The sequence below is a fragment of the Astyanax mexicanus genome, chromosome 1 (assembly GCF_023375975.1).
Source record: "Astyanax mexicanus isolate ESR-SI-001 chromosome 1, AstMex3_surface, whole genome shotgun sequence".
Taxonomy (NCBI): domain Eukaryota; kingdom Metazoa; phylum Chordata; class Actinopteri; order Characiformes; family Acestrorhamphidae; genus Astyanax; species Astyanax mexicanus.
The window spans coordinates 22,293,762-22,311,439 of NC_064408.1; the positions used below are offsets into that span (position 1 = coordinate 22,293,762).

Below are 17,678 nucleotides of genomic sequence, written 5' to 3' on the forward strand. Positions count from 1 at the left end.
TTCTTTGCATTATTTGAGGTCTGAAAACTCATCTTTTTTGTTATTTCAGCCATTTCTCATTTTCGGCAAATCAATCCTCTAAATGACAATATTTTTATGTGGAATTTGAGAGAAATGTTGTCCGTAGTTTATAGAATAAAACAACAATGTTCATTTTACTCAAACATAAACCTATAAATAACAAAATCAGAAAAACTGATTCAGAAACTAAACTGTGTAATATCTTATTTGAGCATCGACCCAGAAATCCCACATGAGTGCATCCCTTATTTATTGTTAATTTTAAGAAAAAGTGAACAGAAAAAATGCATTTGTTATCCACATTATTTCCATTGAAACACACTGTCAAATCTAGTACATATAAAAAATTTACTTTTAAGTAAAGATGAAATATTTTGAATTTCCCAACAGCAGCAGCAGCAGATCAAACCACACAGTGTATCCCACCTAGATACCTACAGTACTTACTTAAACCCACAGTGTCTGTGTTTCTGTACGTATATGCAGTTTTAAATTGCAGTGCAAATAACAGTGTGAAATCTCCATAATTTAGCTTTTATTTTTTAGTCTTTTACTTGTACAATTAAAACATTGCTGCTTTTTGTTATAGTGTGCATTTTGTCTTGTAGAGCACTGGTGTCCTTATCGTACAATATTGACCATAGAACGTCATCTGTGGGTAAGTGCAGAGAACAGATAACTAATGATATAAACAGAAGCACAGTTTTTTTAACAGCTCTTTGATTTTCTTTGTTTGCTTTGTAATGTAATATAGTGTTCAGAACTGATTTGCTGAACGATCCAGCGCTGAAGGGAAAACAGTTCTTTGGCAACTCTTCATGCGTAACCTTATCTAAAATGACAAGAATGACGCCAGAAGCTGAAACGATGCCAAGAAGTGCTGTGTTGGCTAGATTCTGTGCTTGTTAGAAGCAGACTGTTGGCTACATTATTGGCTTTCATTTTCTCATTATGAACCATCATTATGAATCATTTTAATCTCAGATGACTGACAACTGCTGAGAGCCGATGTGTTCACGGGGTTCTTGCACCATTTTCGAAGTCTAATTTAATGCTTTTTAAGACCTTTTTAGACCGCAATAAATATAATTTAAGACCCTAAAATGTAGTCATAATGTAGGTAGAACATTGGTAGGAAATAATAATATTATTGGAAATCAAAACTTAATGTTTCCCACTTATTAATTTTTTTTTTTCAATCTCCCTGTAATGTTAGCTAGCTCTCGCCAACCTTAGTTCCCTCCCCAGTAATGTAGCTAACTTGCCGCTAACATTACAATATTAGCTAGTTTTCCGCTAACCGTAGTTCTCTCCCTATAATGTAGCTAACTTGCCGCTAACAGTAGTTCTCTCCCTGGTAACATAGCTAACGCACCGCTAACATTACAATGTTAGCTCGCTCTCCGCTAACCTTAGTTCTCCCCCTGGTAACATAGCTATCTCACTGCTAATTATGGTATGTAAGCTAGCCCACCGCTAATGTTGGCTAGCTCTCTGTTAACCTTAGTTCTCTCCCTGGTAACGTTAGCTAATTAACCGCTAAAGTTAGCATGTGCTTACTCTCCAGCATTATGCACACTGTTTGAAAATGTAATACCCACAACAACATTACGGTAAATTTAGGACAATTTAAGACCTTATCTACCCAAATTTCAATTTAAGACATTTTAAGATGTTTTAAGGACCCGCGGGAACCCTGGTTTAGTAAATGTTCTTTAAGATGTGATTAATTCAACAGCAATTTCAGTAATTTTTCTAGATCTTAGCATTTTTCAGTTACAAATCTCACAAACTCAGGTTTCTTTACAGTTTAGATAAAAATGCATATGTGTCACAATGTATAAAAATGCTAATAAAGCAATTTTATTTGCTATTCAAAACCATCAGTTGGCCTACATGACTTTTCTAAGTTAATAACAATCTTGTTATCATGCAAAAATCACTTCTTCTGCCATAAACATACTTTAAAATTAGCTGTAATCTAAAATTGTAATAAAACATATACAGTAACTATAGTAAAACAGTGAGTGTGTCTACTTGCACCAAATAACCTGCTCATAATCATAATTTCTGCAGTTATCTAATTATGTAAGTGTTCATCTGAACATCATAATCCAACTTTTTTAAAAAACTGATTGAGCGATCTGAAAAAGAGTGCAGTATTTTTGCTTTTGAGACTTTGCTTCCTGACTCACGTAATGTTCTGCAGGTATTGGATTATTAAGTGTGTGTAAATGCACATAATGTAGTTTTGTTAGTTTTTTTTTTTTTACCAATCCATGAAATCACTTTAGAGGCTATAAATTCTTTAGGCATCTTTGAATAGGGATGCTCATATGTTAAGGACCTATTCTGTTATATTCTGTTCATGTTATTCACAGTATGAAGTGTATTATACTGAAGTAAGATGTGCATTATTAGAATATTTGTATATTTGCATCAGAACGTACAGTACACTCATATTATACAATCTAAATTTTCACAAAAAGAGGTTAGAAATCCTTAATTCTCTAAAATTGCACATCATTTTATATAATTACTTTCATTCATTTTAGTATGTTTTTTAGAGTATGCATATATTTTTACATACATATTTGTATATATTTTTTATTATATGGATCATGGTCATTAAATCGCGACTCACTTTTATAGTATTCAACCTAAACTAATTTCTTTTCGAAAACAAATATCCTTCAAAAACTCATTTAAATATACATATGCATGCAATGTGTATTTAAGAGCAATTTAAGATATTTTTTGAAAGCTTAGGGGAACATGACAACTACATGTATAAAGGTTACTACAATAAAATTAAATATTAAAATATATATATATATTTTATGCATTTTATTTTTTACAAGCTGTTAGCAAACAACCAGTTGAGAATCGCTGATAAAGATAGAACAATATGTCCATAAGCAGGTAAATGAGTACAGTAATATACAGATAATTCACATATTATAACAGGCTAATATACACAATATTAATATACATTATTTATGTCTATTTCTTATATGTCTATAGTTTTCTTCTACTTTCATCTACTTAAACCTTGTCTGTAGTCGTTAATGTGATATAATATTTTATAGTTTTTGTAATGTTATATTGTTTTTTCTACTTAAGGCTTAATAACTTGAGTGTCAGAAGAAGATTAACAAATTAAAAATGTCAAAGTACAGCAATACATTCAGTATGGCAAAAAAATATTTAATATAAAGCAAATGTGAGATCATGACTGTTAAGTCATGGTCTATCAGATGATATTACTGATCATGTTTTGATGACATGAGGAAAGAAACTGCTTATTAATAGTTAAGAAAAATAGAAATATACAGCTCTGGTAAAAAAAATAAGTTACTACTTTAAAATTATGAGTTTCTTTGATTTTACCAAATTGAAGCAAAATCAGAGAAACTGATTCAGAAACTGAATTGGTCTCTAAGAGCTGAATTGGTCTTTTCCAGAGCTGTATATATATATATATATATATATATATATATATATATATATATATATATATATATATATATATATATATACATATCCCTTTTTATCTGATGAAACTGATGTATATATATAAATATATACATCATTATTTATATATATATATATATATAAATAAAGAATCTTAATTACTATATTATAATAAATAAAAATGCAATAAACTGACATAAGTTTCTGTCTATCGAAACTTTACCTCATCAGAGGGAACAAAACAAAACACACGTAACTCTGTGCTCCAGGTGGATAACACAATCACGTGCTGATCAATCAGCTGGCTCGGGGGCGTGGCTTCAGAGACACCTCGTCGCCAGCAGCCAATCAGAAAGCGCTTTCTTTCTCTGCGGGCTAAATAAAGTTGGGCGCTGTTTACAGAGCTTCAGTTGAGTTTGGTGCACTGAGCTACAAGGTAAGTTGCCTGCTAACTAGTCAGCTAACAAGCCAAAAACATATATATAAAAAATAAGAGCTGATTTAAGTCTGTTTTACATGCTTGAGTAGATAATTTTAGGCTCGATAAGCTCAAAATGTGTAAAATGATTATATTCCAATGCTTTTTTGTTTAACGTAAAATGCTTGTTTAACTTTAGTTTACTTTTTAATTATTTTATCCGTTCCACCTTAAATAGCGCAAGTTTACATTGCTGCGCCCACATGCGCTACAATGCAGCCGGTGTTCGTTTTTAAGGTGGACTGCAATTCAAACCAGTTAGCTAGCTTTAACTGTAACCTGCTGACCTAGTTTACTTTGTTTACACGGCGTATTTGGACGAATTCATTTGTTTTAATTTGTTAAGACTGATTCAGTATAATGTAAACTAAAGCTAGTCCACTGCAGGAAGCCGAATAGGAAGTAGAAACTGATTTTCTGCAGGTTTTCCTTTCTTTTTCGGTTTCCTCTTGGATCTCAGCCGTGAGCCACAGCCTGGGATTCATTCACTGGTATCCCGTGACTGTAGGTTAGCTAACTCGCAGCAGTCCTTCTAAAGATAGCCCACGGATCTTCTGAGGCTGATTTTAATACAGATTTTAAGGTTTTACTGGTTTTAAAAAGCCTGTTCACGTTGTTTAAATCGTTTCTAGACAAGTTATTTAAGAAATGAGCGTATAAACAGGCAGAACTTGTTTGTTAGAAGCTGCTATTCTACGTTTTTATTTCTCTGAATCCTCCTCCTCTGTTGTTGTCCCTGTAGATCTACAGCTGTGCAGTCATGTTTCTGACCGTGGCCTCCCTCCTGGCTCTGTGCTTCTGCACTGGGTTCACTGCTCCCAGTTTGGACAGGCAGCTGGATGATCACTGGAAGCTCTGGAAGTCCTGGCACAGCAAGAGCTATCATGAGGTGGGTGTGAAATAAAGCTGCTCTAGTACATCTAATGAAGTTTTTATGCAACATGGCATTTGATCATTATGAACATGGTAGGGGTTTAATGCTTTTTTTTTATTCAGTTGAAAATGCTGTGGTGTGTTAATTCCAAAAAGTGTAAGTTAAATTGCTGACTTTATATGTAATTGTAAAGTAGAATGGCCGTTAGAACTGAAGTGTTAACGTTTTAAAACATGTTTAAATATCAGTTGCAGTGTTCTGACAGTTCTGAACTTTCTCACTGATTTATTTACTACATTTGCAGTGTTAAAGCTTGTTCTCAGTCTTCTAGATACAGTGTAGAACATAAGTGATAACTGGGTTCTGGTGTTAGTTTTTGACCTTATTTACAAAATGTAGGAGTACTGGGTTAATGCTTAAGATAAAACTACCTCCTTTTAAAAGAGGATTGTGTGCTTCTGCGTGTTACATAATTTTAACCATTGAAGTGCCTAAAATATTTTTTGGTTCATATGCCTAGTTCTTACCTGGCTTCTAGAACAGTCAATAGTTAACAAGTTGTCTTACAACATACCAGTTGCTTTCAAAGAAAGTGTGTGTTTAAAAAGAGGTGTGATAAAGACTATTGGGTAATCTATTTGCTTTAACTGTTCTTTCCTGCAGAAGGAGGAAGGCTGGAGAAGACTGGTTTGGGAGAAGAACCTGAAGAAAGTTGAGTTCCATAATCTTGAGCACTCTATGGGAAAGCACACCTACCGCTTGGGCATGAATCAGTTTGCTGACATGGTAAGAAACACAAATATAATGTTACATAAAGACTAACTGCCTTATCTGTCTGTCCATAACATCATGGTCCATTTTTAAATTTGACTGTCTTGCCATTTTCTTTCAGACCAATGAGGAGTTCAGGCAAGCAATGAATGGCTACAGGAGCAACCCCAACAAGAAGTCCAAAGGTTCCCTGTTCCTGGAGCCCAGCTTCTTGGCGGTCCCTAAGCAGGTGGACTGGAGAGAGAAGGGATATGTCACACCAGTAAAGGATCAGGTAAAACTCTCAATTAATTTAAAAACTGAGCATATGAAGTAAAGATTGTTAAACAGAATTTAACAGAATATTTATTTATTTTTTTATTTTTTTGTGTGTGTTAAATCGTTACTTTTTTAAGGTATCCTAAGTCTGTTATTTGCTTTGTGTTAGGCTCAGTGTGGCTCATGCTGGGCTTTCAGCAGTACAGGAGCCCTGGAGGGTCAGCACTTCAGGAAAACTGGCAAACTGGTCTCCCTGAGTGAGCAGAACCTGGTGGACTGCTCTCGTCCAGAGGGAAACCAGGGCTGCAATGGTGGCATCATGGAACAGGCATTTCAGTACGTCAAGGACAATGGTGGCATTGATTCTGAGGAGTCTTACCCCTACACTGCAAAGGTAAGAGGATGAATATATTATTTGTATTAATAGCTATTATGATATATAATTTTAACTGGGTAAAATCTAGGAGTTGGCTGACCAATTCTCTCTCCACACCAACTATCTTATTGCAGGATGACCAGCCATGCCGTTACGACCCTAACTTCAACTCTGCTAACGACACTGGATTTGTGGACATTCCCAGTGGTGAAGAGCATGCTCTGATGAAGGCTGTTGCTGCTGTGGGCCCTGTCTCAGTTGCCATTGATGCTGGTCATGAATCTTTCCAGTTCTACCAGTCTGGTGAGTTAATGGCATGATTGGTCTTCTCTCCTGTGGCCCCTCTTCTTTTAAGTGGTTATTTTATGGCTGCCTTTGTTGGTATATTGCTGCACTCATCCTTACAATGACTGATTGATCATTATGTGGCTTCCCCAGGGATCTACTATGAGAAGGCGTGCAGCAGTGAGGAGCTGGATCATGGTGTTCTGGTGGTTGGTTATGGCTTTGAAGGAGCAGATGAAGATGGAAAGAAGTACTGGATTGTGAAGAACAGGTAAAGTGGACTCTCAAATTAAATCCAACAAATTAGCAGAATAATCTCCAAACTCTAATCTTAAATGAACTGCAGCAGTTTAAGGTGGACTGGAAAGTTTCAATAAGAAGCTATCCAGCAATTAACTTTCTATTAACCCTTGTGCAACATGAGTCAAAAGAGACCCAGCTGAGTTTTAATTTTCTGTGTCTTTACATTTAATTAATTTAAATCATTTTAGTTTTCAAGGTATTCCTCAATTAACTTATTTTAAATCATAGTACATCCATATTTTATTTTTACCTTTCTTACAAAAAGGACTTTTATTCAAGAAGTCACTACCCCTCTAATGCGCAAGATGGGTGAATTTTCTATGATACATGTATGGCTGAGTTTCCATCATACATCTTAGCAATACATTATTTCAGTCATTCAGTATCTAAGATATTCCTCAATTAACTTGGTGTAGGTTTAAAGCTAGACCTAATTAGTGGTAGTACTGTTGAACGTTCAGCCTGTAACCAAACCAGTTGACCAGATTGTCTGTCTTGTATCTCTAGAAATTTACAGCAAGGTATAAACTTAGTGTAGTCACTACCCAGAGCCTTAATTGATTTAGAATTGATTTAGATTCTAAAGTTTTTACATGTGTACAAATGGTTTAATTGCAGTATCTGTGTCAAGTCTATTTTCTTTATGTAGAGCATTTTTTTTTTCTGTGTGAGAATGTATGTATTGTTTTAAATTGAAATGTGCAGCTTTTAATTAGTCTCCTCTCTTGTATTTTCCAGCTGGAGTGAGAAATGGGGTCAGAATGGCTACATCTACATGGCAAAAGATCGGAAGAATCACTGTGGAATTGCATCAGCAGCCAGCTATCCTTTGATGTAAAAGCTGAAGGACTGTGCATCTGTAACACACACCATATTTTTGCTGTGGCAATTGGGCTTTTCTGGAAGCAGCTGCTACTGGCCCTGAAGCAAAACCACAAGTGTGGTTTTTGGCAACACTGTTTTAGAGACTTAATTTAATTTTATCCTTTTATTTTCATCTTGTTTTTAATAAATGTTGTTTGTAAATAAGTATGAACATTTTCCCTTTTATGTAGGTTTGTTTGCCTGCTTTCCTGTGTTTTTATACAGGCATGCAAATGTTACATTAAAATGTTATGAGAAGTGGAAACTGTTTCTTGCTCTTTTTTTTTTTCTTGACTGCATGTGTATGTATTCAAAGCTTTCTTTATTTTAAAACCTAATGCATGCACAATCTAATCAATGTTATGATGCAATACATGGTTTAGTTGCCACCTTAATGCCAAGGTTTGACCCATAGTTGCTTTGTGGCCTAAAGGGCTTGTTTTGGTACACTTTGTGCGAGTTGATAAGGCTGGTACTCCCTTTTGATCGTCACTCTTTGCACTCGAGCATGTCACTGTGTTCTGATAAGACAACAGTACAAGTTACACTAAAGCATGTGGCTAAGGAGTCATTCCTTATTGAGATTGTATGTAGTTTAACATTTATGGGGTTCTTAAGACTAAACTTACCCTTTTAAAATGAGAACATGGCTAAATATTCACCTCCTAATAGATGGTATGTGTGGAAGAAGGCCTCCCATGATCAAGGAAACAAACTTAAATGATCATGTTGAAGGAAAAGAGGGAGTAGCCTTAGTCTGTAATTACTCTGCTGAGGCACACCAATGTTAAAATTCAGTGCCAAAAGAAAATATCCATTAAATCAATTTATAGTAGTGTCCACAGTCCAGGCTGGTGGAGGTATTTTTATGATGGAAAATATATTTTGGCTTATCAACCAGTCATTACTGGAAGTTCTTCAGTAGCTTTTTATTTTTATTTTTTTAGAAATGTGTAAACATTTGTGAAAATATTGTATTGAACACCTGAAACTGTATTGAGATCAAGTGAAAGGAGTTCCAATTATATTCCAGTTAATGTAAACAAGTGTCGTAGGCTATGTTCACACTACCAGGCTGAAGTGACTCATCTGATTTTTGCTCAATGTGGCTCAGATCTGATTTTTTTCATCGCTGTGTGAAAGTCCCAAATCAGTTTTGAGTCTCTTTCATATGTGGCCTAAATCAGATATGTGCTTCTCTCTTGTATCCACACATCTCTTGGTGCAGCTGTGCAGCTATAGCTGCAAAAACAGCAAAAGCAAACCAACTGGTCTTTTTCACCTCCTCGACCTGAGCATGAACTTCAGACCAGCTGTTTGCTGTTTCTCCACTCCAGCAAAAGATGCTCCACATTTGAGCTGCTGACAGATGCCTCAATTTCACTTTTATAAAGCTACGAGTCGTCTCTTAAAAATGACGTTTTTTTTGTTGGTGAAGAAGGCAAGGTTTAAACACATATCGATGTTCACGTGAGACGTTTCAGGGACAGATTTGTTCACATTACACACAGATACAGGTCACTTACATTTGTGAATGTGAACCGTCAAAATAGCCAAATCCGATCTGATCACAAAATCTGATTTGAGCAAAGTAGCTTGTAATGTGAACGTAGCCTTAGATTGCCATGTTCTTGAACTATTAACTTCATTATTAATTATCATGATTTTTTGGATGAACACACACTACAATGGAAAATTCTAAAGAGCTCCACACGTTCATCCTCAGATGACATTCTAAGAACAACCAAGACACAGGCCCACCCATTGTGTCACTGTGCACAATCCGGCAAAACTCGCATTGACTTGGATAAGCAAATCAGATGCTGTGCAAAAATTAAGCCTGCTCCAAAATTGACACTTTTATCTTTAAACTCTGCAGCTGACCACATGGAGAAATAAAAAGTATTTTAGAGGAAATGTTTGTGGTCAGGTGAGACAAAGTTTGAGATGTCTGTTCTCAGTCTTCAGTGATTAGTTTGGAGGGCATCTAACCCTTAAGTTATTCTTGTATATTGGACATTATGGATGGATTGGTTAAAAAGGAGAACAACCTTAACCCTCTACTGCACACATGTTGATGGTACATGATAAAACAAATATTTCATATCATTTCTAGGTTCACTTCGACACATTTTATTGATAAAAGCTTTTTATTTTTTTTTTATCACCCCCCCATTCAATCTTTTTTTTTGTTGCTTAAGGACAACGTTGTGCAACAATGGTACAAAATTGAAGAGAAAATTATGAATTCACTTATCATAGAGCAGTGCTCAAAGAGCAGTATAAGAGCACAAAAACTTTAAACAAAGAATAACAATTCATTAAGTAAACAGGAAAACATACCAGATGTGATATAGCCATATGTTTTGTGGGCTGACCACTGTTGTCGTTGAAATGGAGAATTTTTTTTGATGGTCTCCCGCCATGCAAGTGGCATCAGGTTAGTAACATACGAAATGCCTTGACTCCAATAGATGCTGGTGGCTGGTAGGACAAATAGTGACATGTAGAGCACTGAGTCAATGAACTGTTCAAAGTTTTCTGTAGTAAATTTAAGCAGCTTGGTACGATCATTGCACTGAATGCTATAAAGTTTTGACTCCTTAACAATAAGCTCAAAGAGATAATCAGAGAGACTTTTGAAGTATTGATAAGGAGTCAGAATTTCATCAGCTGATGGAGGGATGTGTAACCAATCAGGGTTTACTGGAGAGGCAGTGGTGTCACACATTTTTCATCAAGGTGTCTGGGAAAACCTACTGTCTTCCTCAAAAAGACTATCATCTACATCTTTGTCTTCATCTTCATCCCCAATAGTATTTTATCAAAAATAGGTTTCCAGTTCCAACAAAAACACAACAAAGATATTTTCAGCATGATATCTGGCCCACAATTTTGTATTTTGTATAATCTATGAAATTAAAACTCTATTAATTTAACCTTGTTCTCCATTCCACGCATCCTCATTGTCATATTGCAGTCTATCTTACTATCCTCACTGTCAGATGGGAATTGTCTAACATGCTGATTTTGCCCTTTTTTTTCTATAGAACAATCTTGTGTCCATTTTCCTGGCAAAATGTGTTAAAATATGTACAGTTGTACATATATACATATATACAAAATATGTACAAATGTACATACATGTAATAACATCCAAACGCATTGTTAGCAAAACCTGCCTGAAAAATGCCCGTTATTGCACAACGTTGCCCTGAGGCAACGAAAAGATAAACTTAATTTCTGTACATGAAAGATAAAAATAACTTCATAAAACCTGACCAATTGCTTGTTGACATCTTAATAAACATACATATAATTTTTATTTAGAGTTAATTTAATTTAAAAAAAGATTACTAAAGCACATAATCTTACGTTCTTCTCACACCATGTGCTCCTATGACCATGGTTCAAAAAAGGAAGTCCCGCCTTCAAATGGTGCTTGATAGTGGCTCCCACACCTTATTGGTTTGATCTTTAGGATTATTTTGACCATTCTAATTGATTGCAATCATTTAAAGAAACATGTACTAGAAAATGGGCTTAAATAAACTTTCTGTTGCCTGAGGGCAACGCTGTGCTGTAGAGGGTTAAAATATCTAAAGCATAACCTAAAATGTCAACTCAATGTTTGAAACAAAAATTCCAATATGACAATGACCCCAAACACACACCAGAACTGGTTATAGATAAAGCATGACAACTTTAAATTTTGAAATGGCCCATTCAAAGTCCTGACCTCAACCATATCAAAAATATGCTTATTGGGCTTAAAGTCATGTCTGTGTCAAAGAGAAGCATGGCTTTAATTACCAAAAGCATCTAGTCCAAGTGCAACTTTGACACTTATCCAAACATTTGGCTGTGTTCAGACTAGAGCTTAGATCGGGCCCAAAAAATCCGACCCGACCCAGCCCGAGCCCGTGCACGTTCTGCCCGAGCCCGACCCAACACGAACCATGAACTGTCATTATGAGACCGAGCCCAACCCGCCCCATAAACTGTCTGTTTTCGGGCTGATTGAATGAGCGAAATATAATCAGAATTATGTTAATTAACACTGTAACATAAAAGCATAGAACTATTATTTAATTAAAATGATTTTTAAGTCAAACGCGGAGGCGTTCACGTGCTCCCAGAGCTACGTGATTACATTTTTTCATTTTTATTATAGTTTCAATTTTATTTTGTTTTTATTTTTTCTTCTACTGTTCAGTAAGTTTTATTTGTTTTTAGGGTGGGCTTGCTAGTTTTCATTAGTTTTCACACATCTCATCAGAGAGATCAATCTAAGAAACGAGAGAGAGAGAGAAAAAGAGAGAAAGAGAGAGAGAGATTTGCGTGTTCTGGTATAAGCTACTCACAGGTAAATGTTCTCACACACTGTATCTCCTGTTTCTCTTTCATCTGCCCCGCGCTCATATTGTAATCCCATACATAGTTCTGCAGTTTCTCAGTGTTTTCTGTCATATTTTGCGGCTAGCGCAAGCGCTTTACACAAGAACAAACGCCAGGGACCACGAGGCGCCGTGCGCTGCCGCTGCTGTGCCGTATCCGACTCCCTGCTGAATCAGACTCTGTTCGCAAAAGAATCGGCACAACACCGCCTGCTGTACAACTCCGCTGTACAACAGCGCTTATAAATAAATTAAACACGAAAATTAGGGTATTCTATCAGTAATTTCAGTTCGTTTTAGTTAGTTTTATAAACACAAAATACAGTTCAAGTTGATTATGTTTCTTCCTTTTAATTATCGTTTTTATTAGATTCAGTTAACACAAATGTTTTTTTCACTTTCAGTTTTCGCTATTTGTTAGAATTAGAAAACAGGTGCATACATCTCGGACTATTTTCTGGAGCCCAAATCGACCCGACCCGAGAAATGTGGTGTGAAATCTCGGCCTCGTCCAGGTCGGGTTCGGGCAGAGAATCTTAGCTCTAGTTCAGACTGCAGACTAAATCAGATTTGTTTCTCAAATCAGATCTGTTGAGAGCACTGTCTGCACTGTTATGCAATGTAAATTATGTAAGTGATCAGGTGGGTACAGCATAGTTTACTGTGGTAATTTTGTAGGCATCAGTAACCACAATGTTGGATCTCCACACTTCCATCACTGGATTTAACACAGATGTTGTCTGTCAGATTGCAAGTGATGCCCAAGACGCTGAGGCTATGTTCAGACAGTCAACATCCAGTTTTTGCATATCTAGATTATAATCAGATTAATTTTTGACAGTCTGGACTGAGAGAAATCGCATAAAATCTGGTGGTTTTAAAAATGTTATTACGTGATTACTGTAGTGTATAAAGTGGATCTATTTACTTCAGCGGAGCCACTCCCCTAACTACTGAGTTTACCTACAGGTTATTTGCAGTGCAGTGATATGTGAATATAGAGACTACGAGTAAAGCTAAGTAAAGGTCATGTTCATTCTACCTCCGAGTTTAATCATTTATTTATATGTACTATGTTGGAGTAAAGACACAACAATTACAATCAGATTTGTAGAGATGCATCTCAGTGTAAACGCTGTGGAGGCTCAAATTGGATTTTACTTTTTGCTTTACTCACAGCACAAAATCCAATAACATCACAAAATCCACAGTAACTAGGGTTGCCACCTTCCCAGATTTCTCTTGGATTGTTCTTTTTTAACAGTTAGTCCCAGAAGTTATCTCTTAATTGTCCTAGATTTCTGTAGTTCATTGTCTTTGATGTGTTTGTTAAATTGTTTATTTAGATTTACACTGTATGCTCTTTTTTCTACATTATTTTAATTATTTCACATTAGTGGAACTAAAGTGGTGTGCATGGATACTGCTGAACATGTTCCAGTCTGGTTATATTCTACTGTCAGTAAATAGTGGGAAGGGCCCCCATTGAGGGGGATTCTGATAACAGTGTTGTTGTACCTTCCTGCATTGATTGTCACCGAATTCAAAGGGGTGATCACACAGTTTTTCGTTGCGTTTAATTCATAACCAGTCATTTTCTGGGGGCAACAGGCCATCTTGGCGCCCTGGGCATCAGGACAGGTCTCCCTGAAGCTGCGGGAGTCTCCCGCATTTCAGTAGTGGCTCCCTGATGCCTGCAAGTCACATATAATCTCCCGGAATTCAGAGAGTGCCCCAAGAGAGCACTGCACACAAACGCACACAGGCGACAGACTTTTTTTCTCTAATCGCGTGTGGGAAGGAGAGAGAAAACAGAGAGGGTTCTGATTGGCCTGTTCTCTGCAAAGAGTCTGTGAGACAGCCAATCAGTTTTTAGTGTGGGCGGGCAGTGTTTTTCCCCCCTCCCGATGGGAATTGTTCAGTGAGTGAGAGAAAGCAGATCATGGCCGAGGCAGGGAAAGCAGAGGCAGGGCCTTCCAAAAAGAAAAAATATAAAACTCATTTCACCTCTGAGTACTCTAAATAAAAAAAAAAAAAAAGTAAAATTAATTAAAATAAAAGTCTCCCTGAAATCAACTTTTGCAACTTGCAAATTTAACGAGGTTGTTGTTCAAATGCATTGCGAGTGGTGCAAAAGACACTTAAAAATCTGCTTATGATGTATTTGTACAAATTTGATTGTAATTGCATTAAAACCTAAATTAATTCACAAAAACAATGTTTCATGTGTTTTTTATTTTCTATCCAGCAGTAGCTTAAAGACAGAATATAAAGCTTTACCAGAATAAAATTTATGAATCTTAATTCTAATAAACAAGGCATATTTCGCCCTAAATGTTTATTTCCTGAAAGAACATACAGCTAAATAGGCTAGATATTGAAAAGCAGGCTTTAAAATGGCATGTTGGGTGTCCATAATTATTAATAAACACAGCAAGATATTAACTATGACATATTTCTGGCCCGCCGGCGGGCCAGGGCGTATTAAGAGGTTAATGATGTGTATTGGGCTCTACAAAATAAACTACGCTAAATCAACATTGCAAATGTTGCCCAATAGCTGACAATTCAAGATTATTTCCATATCTCTGTTTACTGGCTGCAGCTGGAGTCTGTCCTCTGGAAAACAAGTTTGTTAATTTTGCACATTTGGCAGGTTCTTCTTCCATCTTCTTTCTTTTTTTAATCTGGCCTTGTCGGCTCCACCTTGCCTCTTTTTACCCTCCATCAGAGCCGACTGACGCTTCGTGCTATTCTGTTGCTGTATTTAATTTTATCGCTTCAGAAAAGACCACGCTTGGGCGCCACCAAGACAAACATTTGGGAGAGGAGAATTCCCTCAGATGGTTAAACCCATCTTATCTACTGCGAAGTAGGGGCTGAATGCGTAGTTGAATGGAAATTAATGCAAGAATAAGATTAGATAAATGACGGGTAAAATATTTTTTTCCGTCCAACCGGCCCAAACTCGCGCCAGCCCATCGGGAATCCTCCCGAATCTCCCGATTAGCCACTCTGAGCCTGCGTGGGTTGCAATTTTCCGCTTATTATCTGTTACAGGGCTAATCGCCATTTATCTATCATTTGTTACTAACATTTATAACCTGCAGATTATTAATGTAGTGTTACAGTTAGATAATACAGTGTCCAGATTTTCCCATGGTGGCATAGCCGAGCCTTCAGCACCCCTGCCGGGAGAAGCGTGGGTAGAGCTGCTGCTCCTGCCTTTTAGGTTTTTGTGACCAAAGAAAGAGAAATACAGAAATTTCAGTCATGAATAAAGGAAATAAACATTTTACTGATGCAGGATGACTGTGTGTTATAAACTATATCAAGATCAAATATACTGTGAAGAGTACGTGATACGCACGTCAGTTATCTAAACAATTGTGTTTATTCATTTCTTATTTTCAACAAACATATAGTGTAAAAAAATATTTTTACAAATATACAATTATAAGACTTAGGTCCAACTCACTGTAAAAAATAGGAAATAAAGGTAATATAAAAAATTATACAATGCAGTGTGTGACACTTATTATTGGTCATACAGAGCTGCTTTAAATCTGTAACACTGTAAAATTAAAATAGCTGGCTTAAAATAATAATATTACAATGTTTTAAGATGTTTATTTGAATGGGCAGTTTATACTATAATTTTGATCGATTTGATCATTTATTCCAATAACTAAAATATGCTTTAGAAGTGTAATTGTAATTAAAAATGTAATTGTAAGATGTAGATAGACATTAATATCAAGAAATTACAACTAATTTGTATGTCTAATATAAATAACACTTAAATGCAAATTAAATGTAAATTAAACCATTTAAATATATTATTTTCTGATTACAAATCAAAACTATAATGCAGATTAATGAGCTCAGAAAAGAAACTGTACATAAACAGTGTAATCACATATACTGTTTCTTGTGCATATTTTAGTGATACGGTCGGACCAAGGTCTTTTAGCCTTCCATTTGGTCACCTTTCACAGGTATATAATGACGGAAACACAAAATTGCATTTCATGTATAACATAAAGCTGTTTCTATATCTGATAAAATAGACTGAAGATCTGCATATTGTCACATCACAGTGTCCTGCTCAAGAAACATGTCACAGGCCTCATATAAAAGACACAAAATATGTTGAAGCTATATTTTCTGAATTATGTGTTCATTTAATTATGTAACCAAACCGGGCGCATTTCCTTGGAGGCTGACTTAGTGTCTAATACTAAAAGTATTTCATGGTTGGGTGAAAAGTTATAGCAAGTGCTTTGTAAGGTATACTATCTGCTGGGAAATATTAGGAATATTTTTAATATGAATTATGTTTATTTAATTAATACATGTTAGCCCTATATTATTAAATAATTATTGAGAAATTAATAAATACATTTCCACATTGCAGAGATCATATATCATAACTTTGAAACGCATATCATGTTTCATCCTGCATCAGTAAAATGTTTATTTCCTTTATTTATGACTGGAATTTACTGTATTTCTGTCCCTTTGGTCACAAAAACCCAACTAAAAGGCATGAGCAGCAGCGCACGCTCTGCCCGCACGGGAGGCTTAAGAGCTGGATTTTCTTTAGCAGACTTACTTCCACCATAAATTTCATCCGAAGGTTTTTTTTTTTTTTTTGTCATGCATGGTGGGACTGGTACCTAGTTCATGAGTGTGTAGTACAGAAGATGAACAATGGTTTGACCATATTACATGTAAATGTATGAATAAAATAATATAGTGAATTTAAACAAAATATCCAGGTACAGAGAAAAAGCAGTAGTACACGTGTATCATTTTGGGCTCTATTACTTTTACAGCGTACATTCCTGTTACATATAAATATAGTTTTTCCTCTGATGAGTAGCGTGTACAAACACTTTAGTCAGATTCTGTAATCAGAATTAATTCAGTCAGACTGGAGAAAGTCTTTGCATGCAAGTCTAGACACTGATAATATTCCTGCGGTCATAATTACTGACGTCTGACAATTCGGGACTTTTATTCTATCGGAACGTAGCGGCTGCGAACACGTGATCTCTCAGACTAACCAATGTGGTAGGAGGCTCGATTAAAGCCCGCCCATATTTCGCAATCCAAATAATGAGCCGTAAATTCGTTTTGTAGACCCAAAGGAGAAAACCAATATTCGGACTGAATTCCCGTTTCTGTTTTTGTGTGTTCAAACCAAAAAACGAAAAAACGAACCGTTTTTTTCATTTCTTCAGCTCTCTATTCAGTTCAAGAATCAAACTGTCAAAATGTACACGGACCCTTCAGCTACGAGCGCCACCATCACCTTGCTGCCAGCTGCTACACTATACACTGACTCTGCATAGACTGGGAAAGCTGTGGGAGAAAGGAGGTATGCTATTCATGAAAGGTAAGGACTTTTTTTCATCATGTTTTACTACAGCAAAATTTCACTTTACACCAGAGTTCTCCTTTAAGTTGCACTTTGATTGAGTTTAATTGAAATCTCAGCTCAAAAAGAGGAAACCGTTATATCCACATGAAACAGCTCATCAGAGAGAGTCCATACTCTGCACAAACAGAGAT

The 17,678-nt window shown here is 36.0% G+C and overlaps 2 protein-coding genes across 2 annotated transcripts in view; both read left to right on the forward strand.

The window, feature by feature from the left end:
- The first annotated feature begins 3,824 nt into the window (after positions 1 to 3,824).
- On the forward strand, positions 3,825 to 7,969 carry LOC103028700 (procathepsin L). The gene is made up of 8 exons (XM_007258079.4): positions 3,825 to 3,931; positions 4,716 to 4,862; positions 5,511 to 5,633; positions 5,740 to 5,892; positions 6,046 to 6,270; positions 6,387 to 6,555; positions 6,691 to 6,808; positions 7,579 to 7,969. Exons 2-8 carry the CDS (start codon positions 4,734 to 4,736, stop codon positions 7,676 to 7,678), a joined length of 1,017 nt encoding a protein of 338 aa, XP_007258141.3. The 5' UTR covers positions 3,825 to 3,931; positions 4,716 to 4,733; the 3' UTR covers positions 7,679 to 7,969.
- Positions 7,970 to 17,247: 9,278 nt separating this feature from the next.
- Positions 17,248 to 17,678, forward strand: part of ttc33 (tetratricopeptide repeat domain 33) — a 75,550-nt gene continuing 75,119 nt past the window's right edge. The window contains exon 1 of the mRNA XM_022667864.2: positions 17,248 to 17,502. The gene's annotated coding sequence lies outside the window, so the exon portion shown is untranslated. The remainder of the gene's footprint in view (positions 17,503 to 17,678) is intronic.

Coding starts and splice junctions, on each gene's coding strand:
- LOC103028700 (XM_007258079.4), top strand. CDS start 4,734: ATGTTTCTGACCGTGGCCTCCCTCCTGGCTCTGTGCTTCTGCACTGGG. Junction 4,863..5,510: donor ACAGCAAGAGCTATCATGAG/GTGGGTGTGAAA, acceptor TCTTTCCTGCAG/AAGGAGGAAGGCTGGAGAAG. Junction 5,634..5,739: donor TGAATCAGTTTGCTGACATG/GTAAGAAACACA, acceptor ATTTTCTTTCAG/ACCAATGAGGAGTTCAGGCA.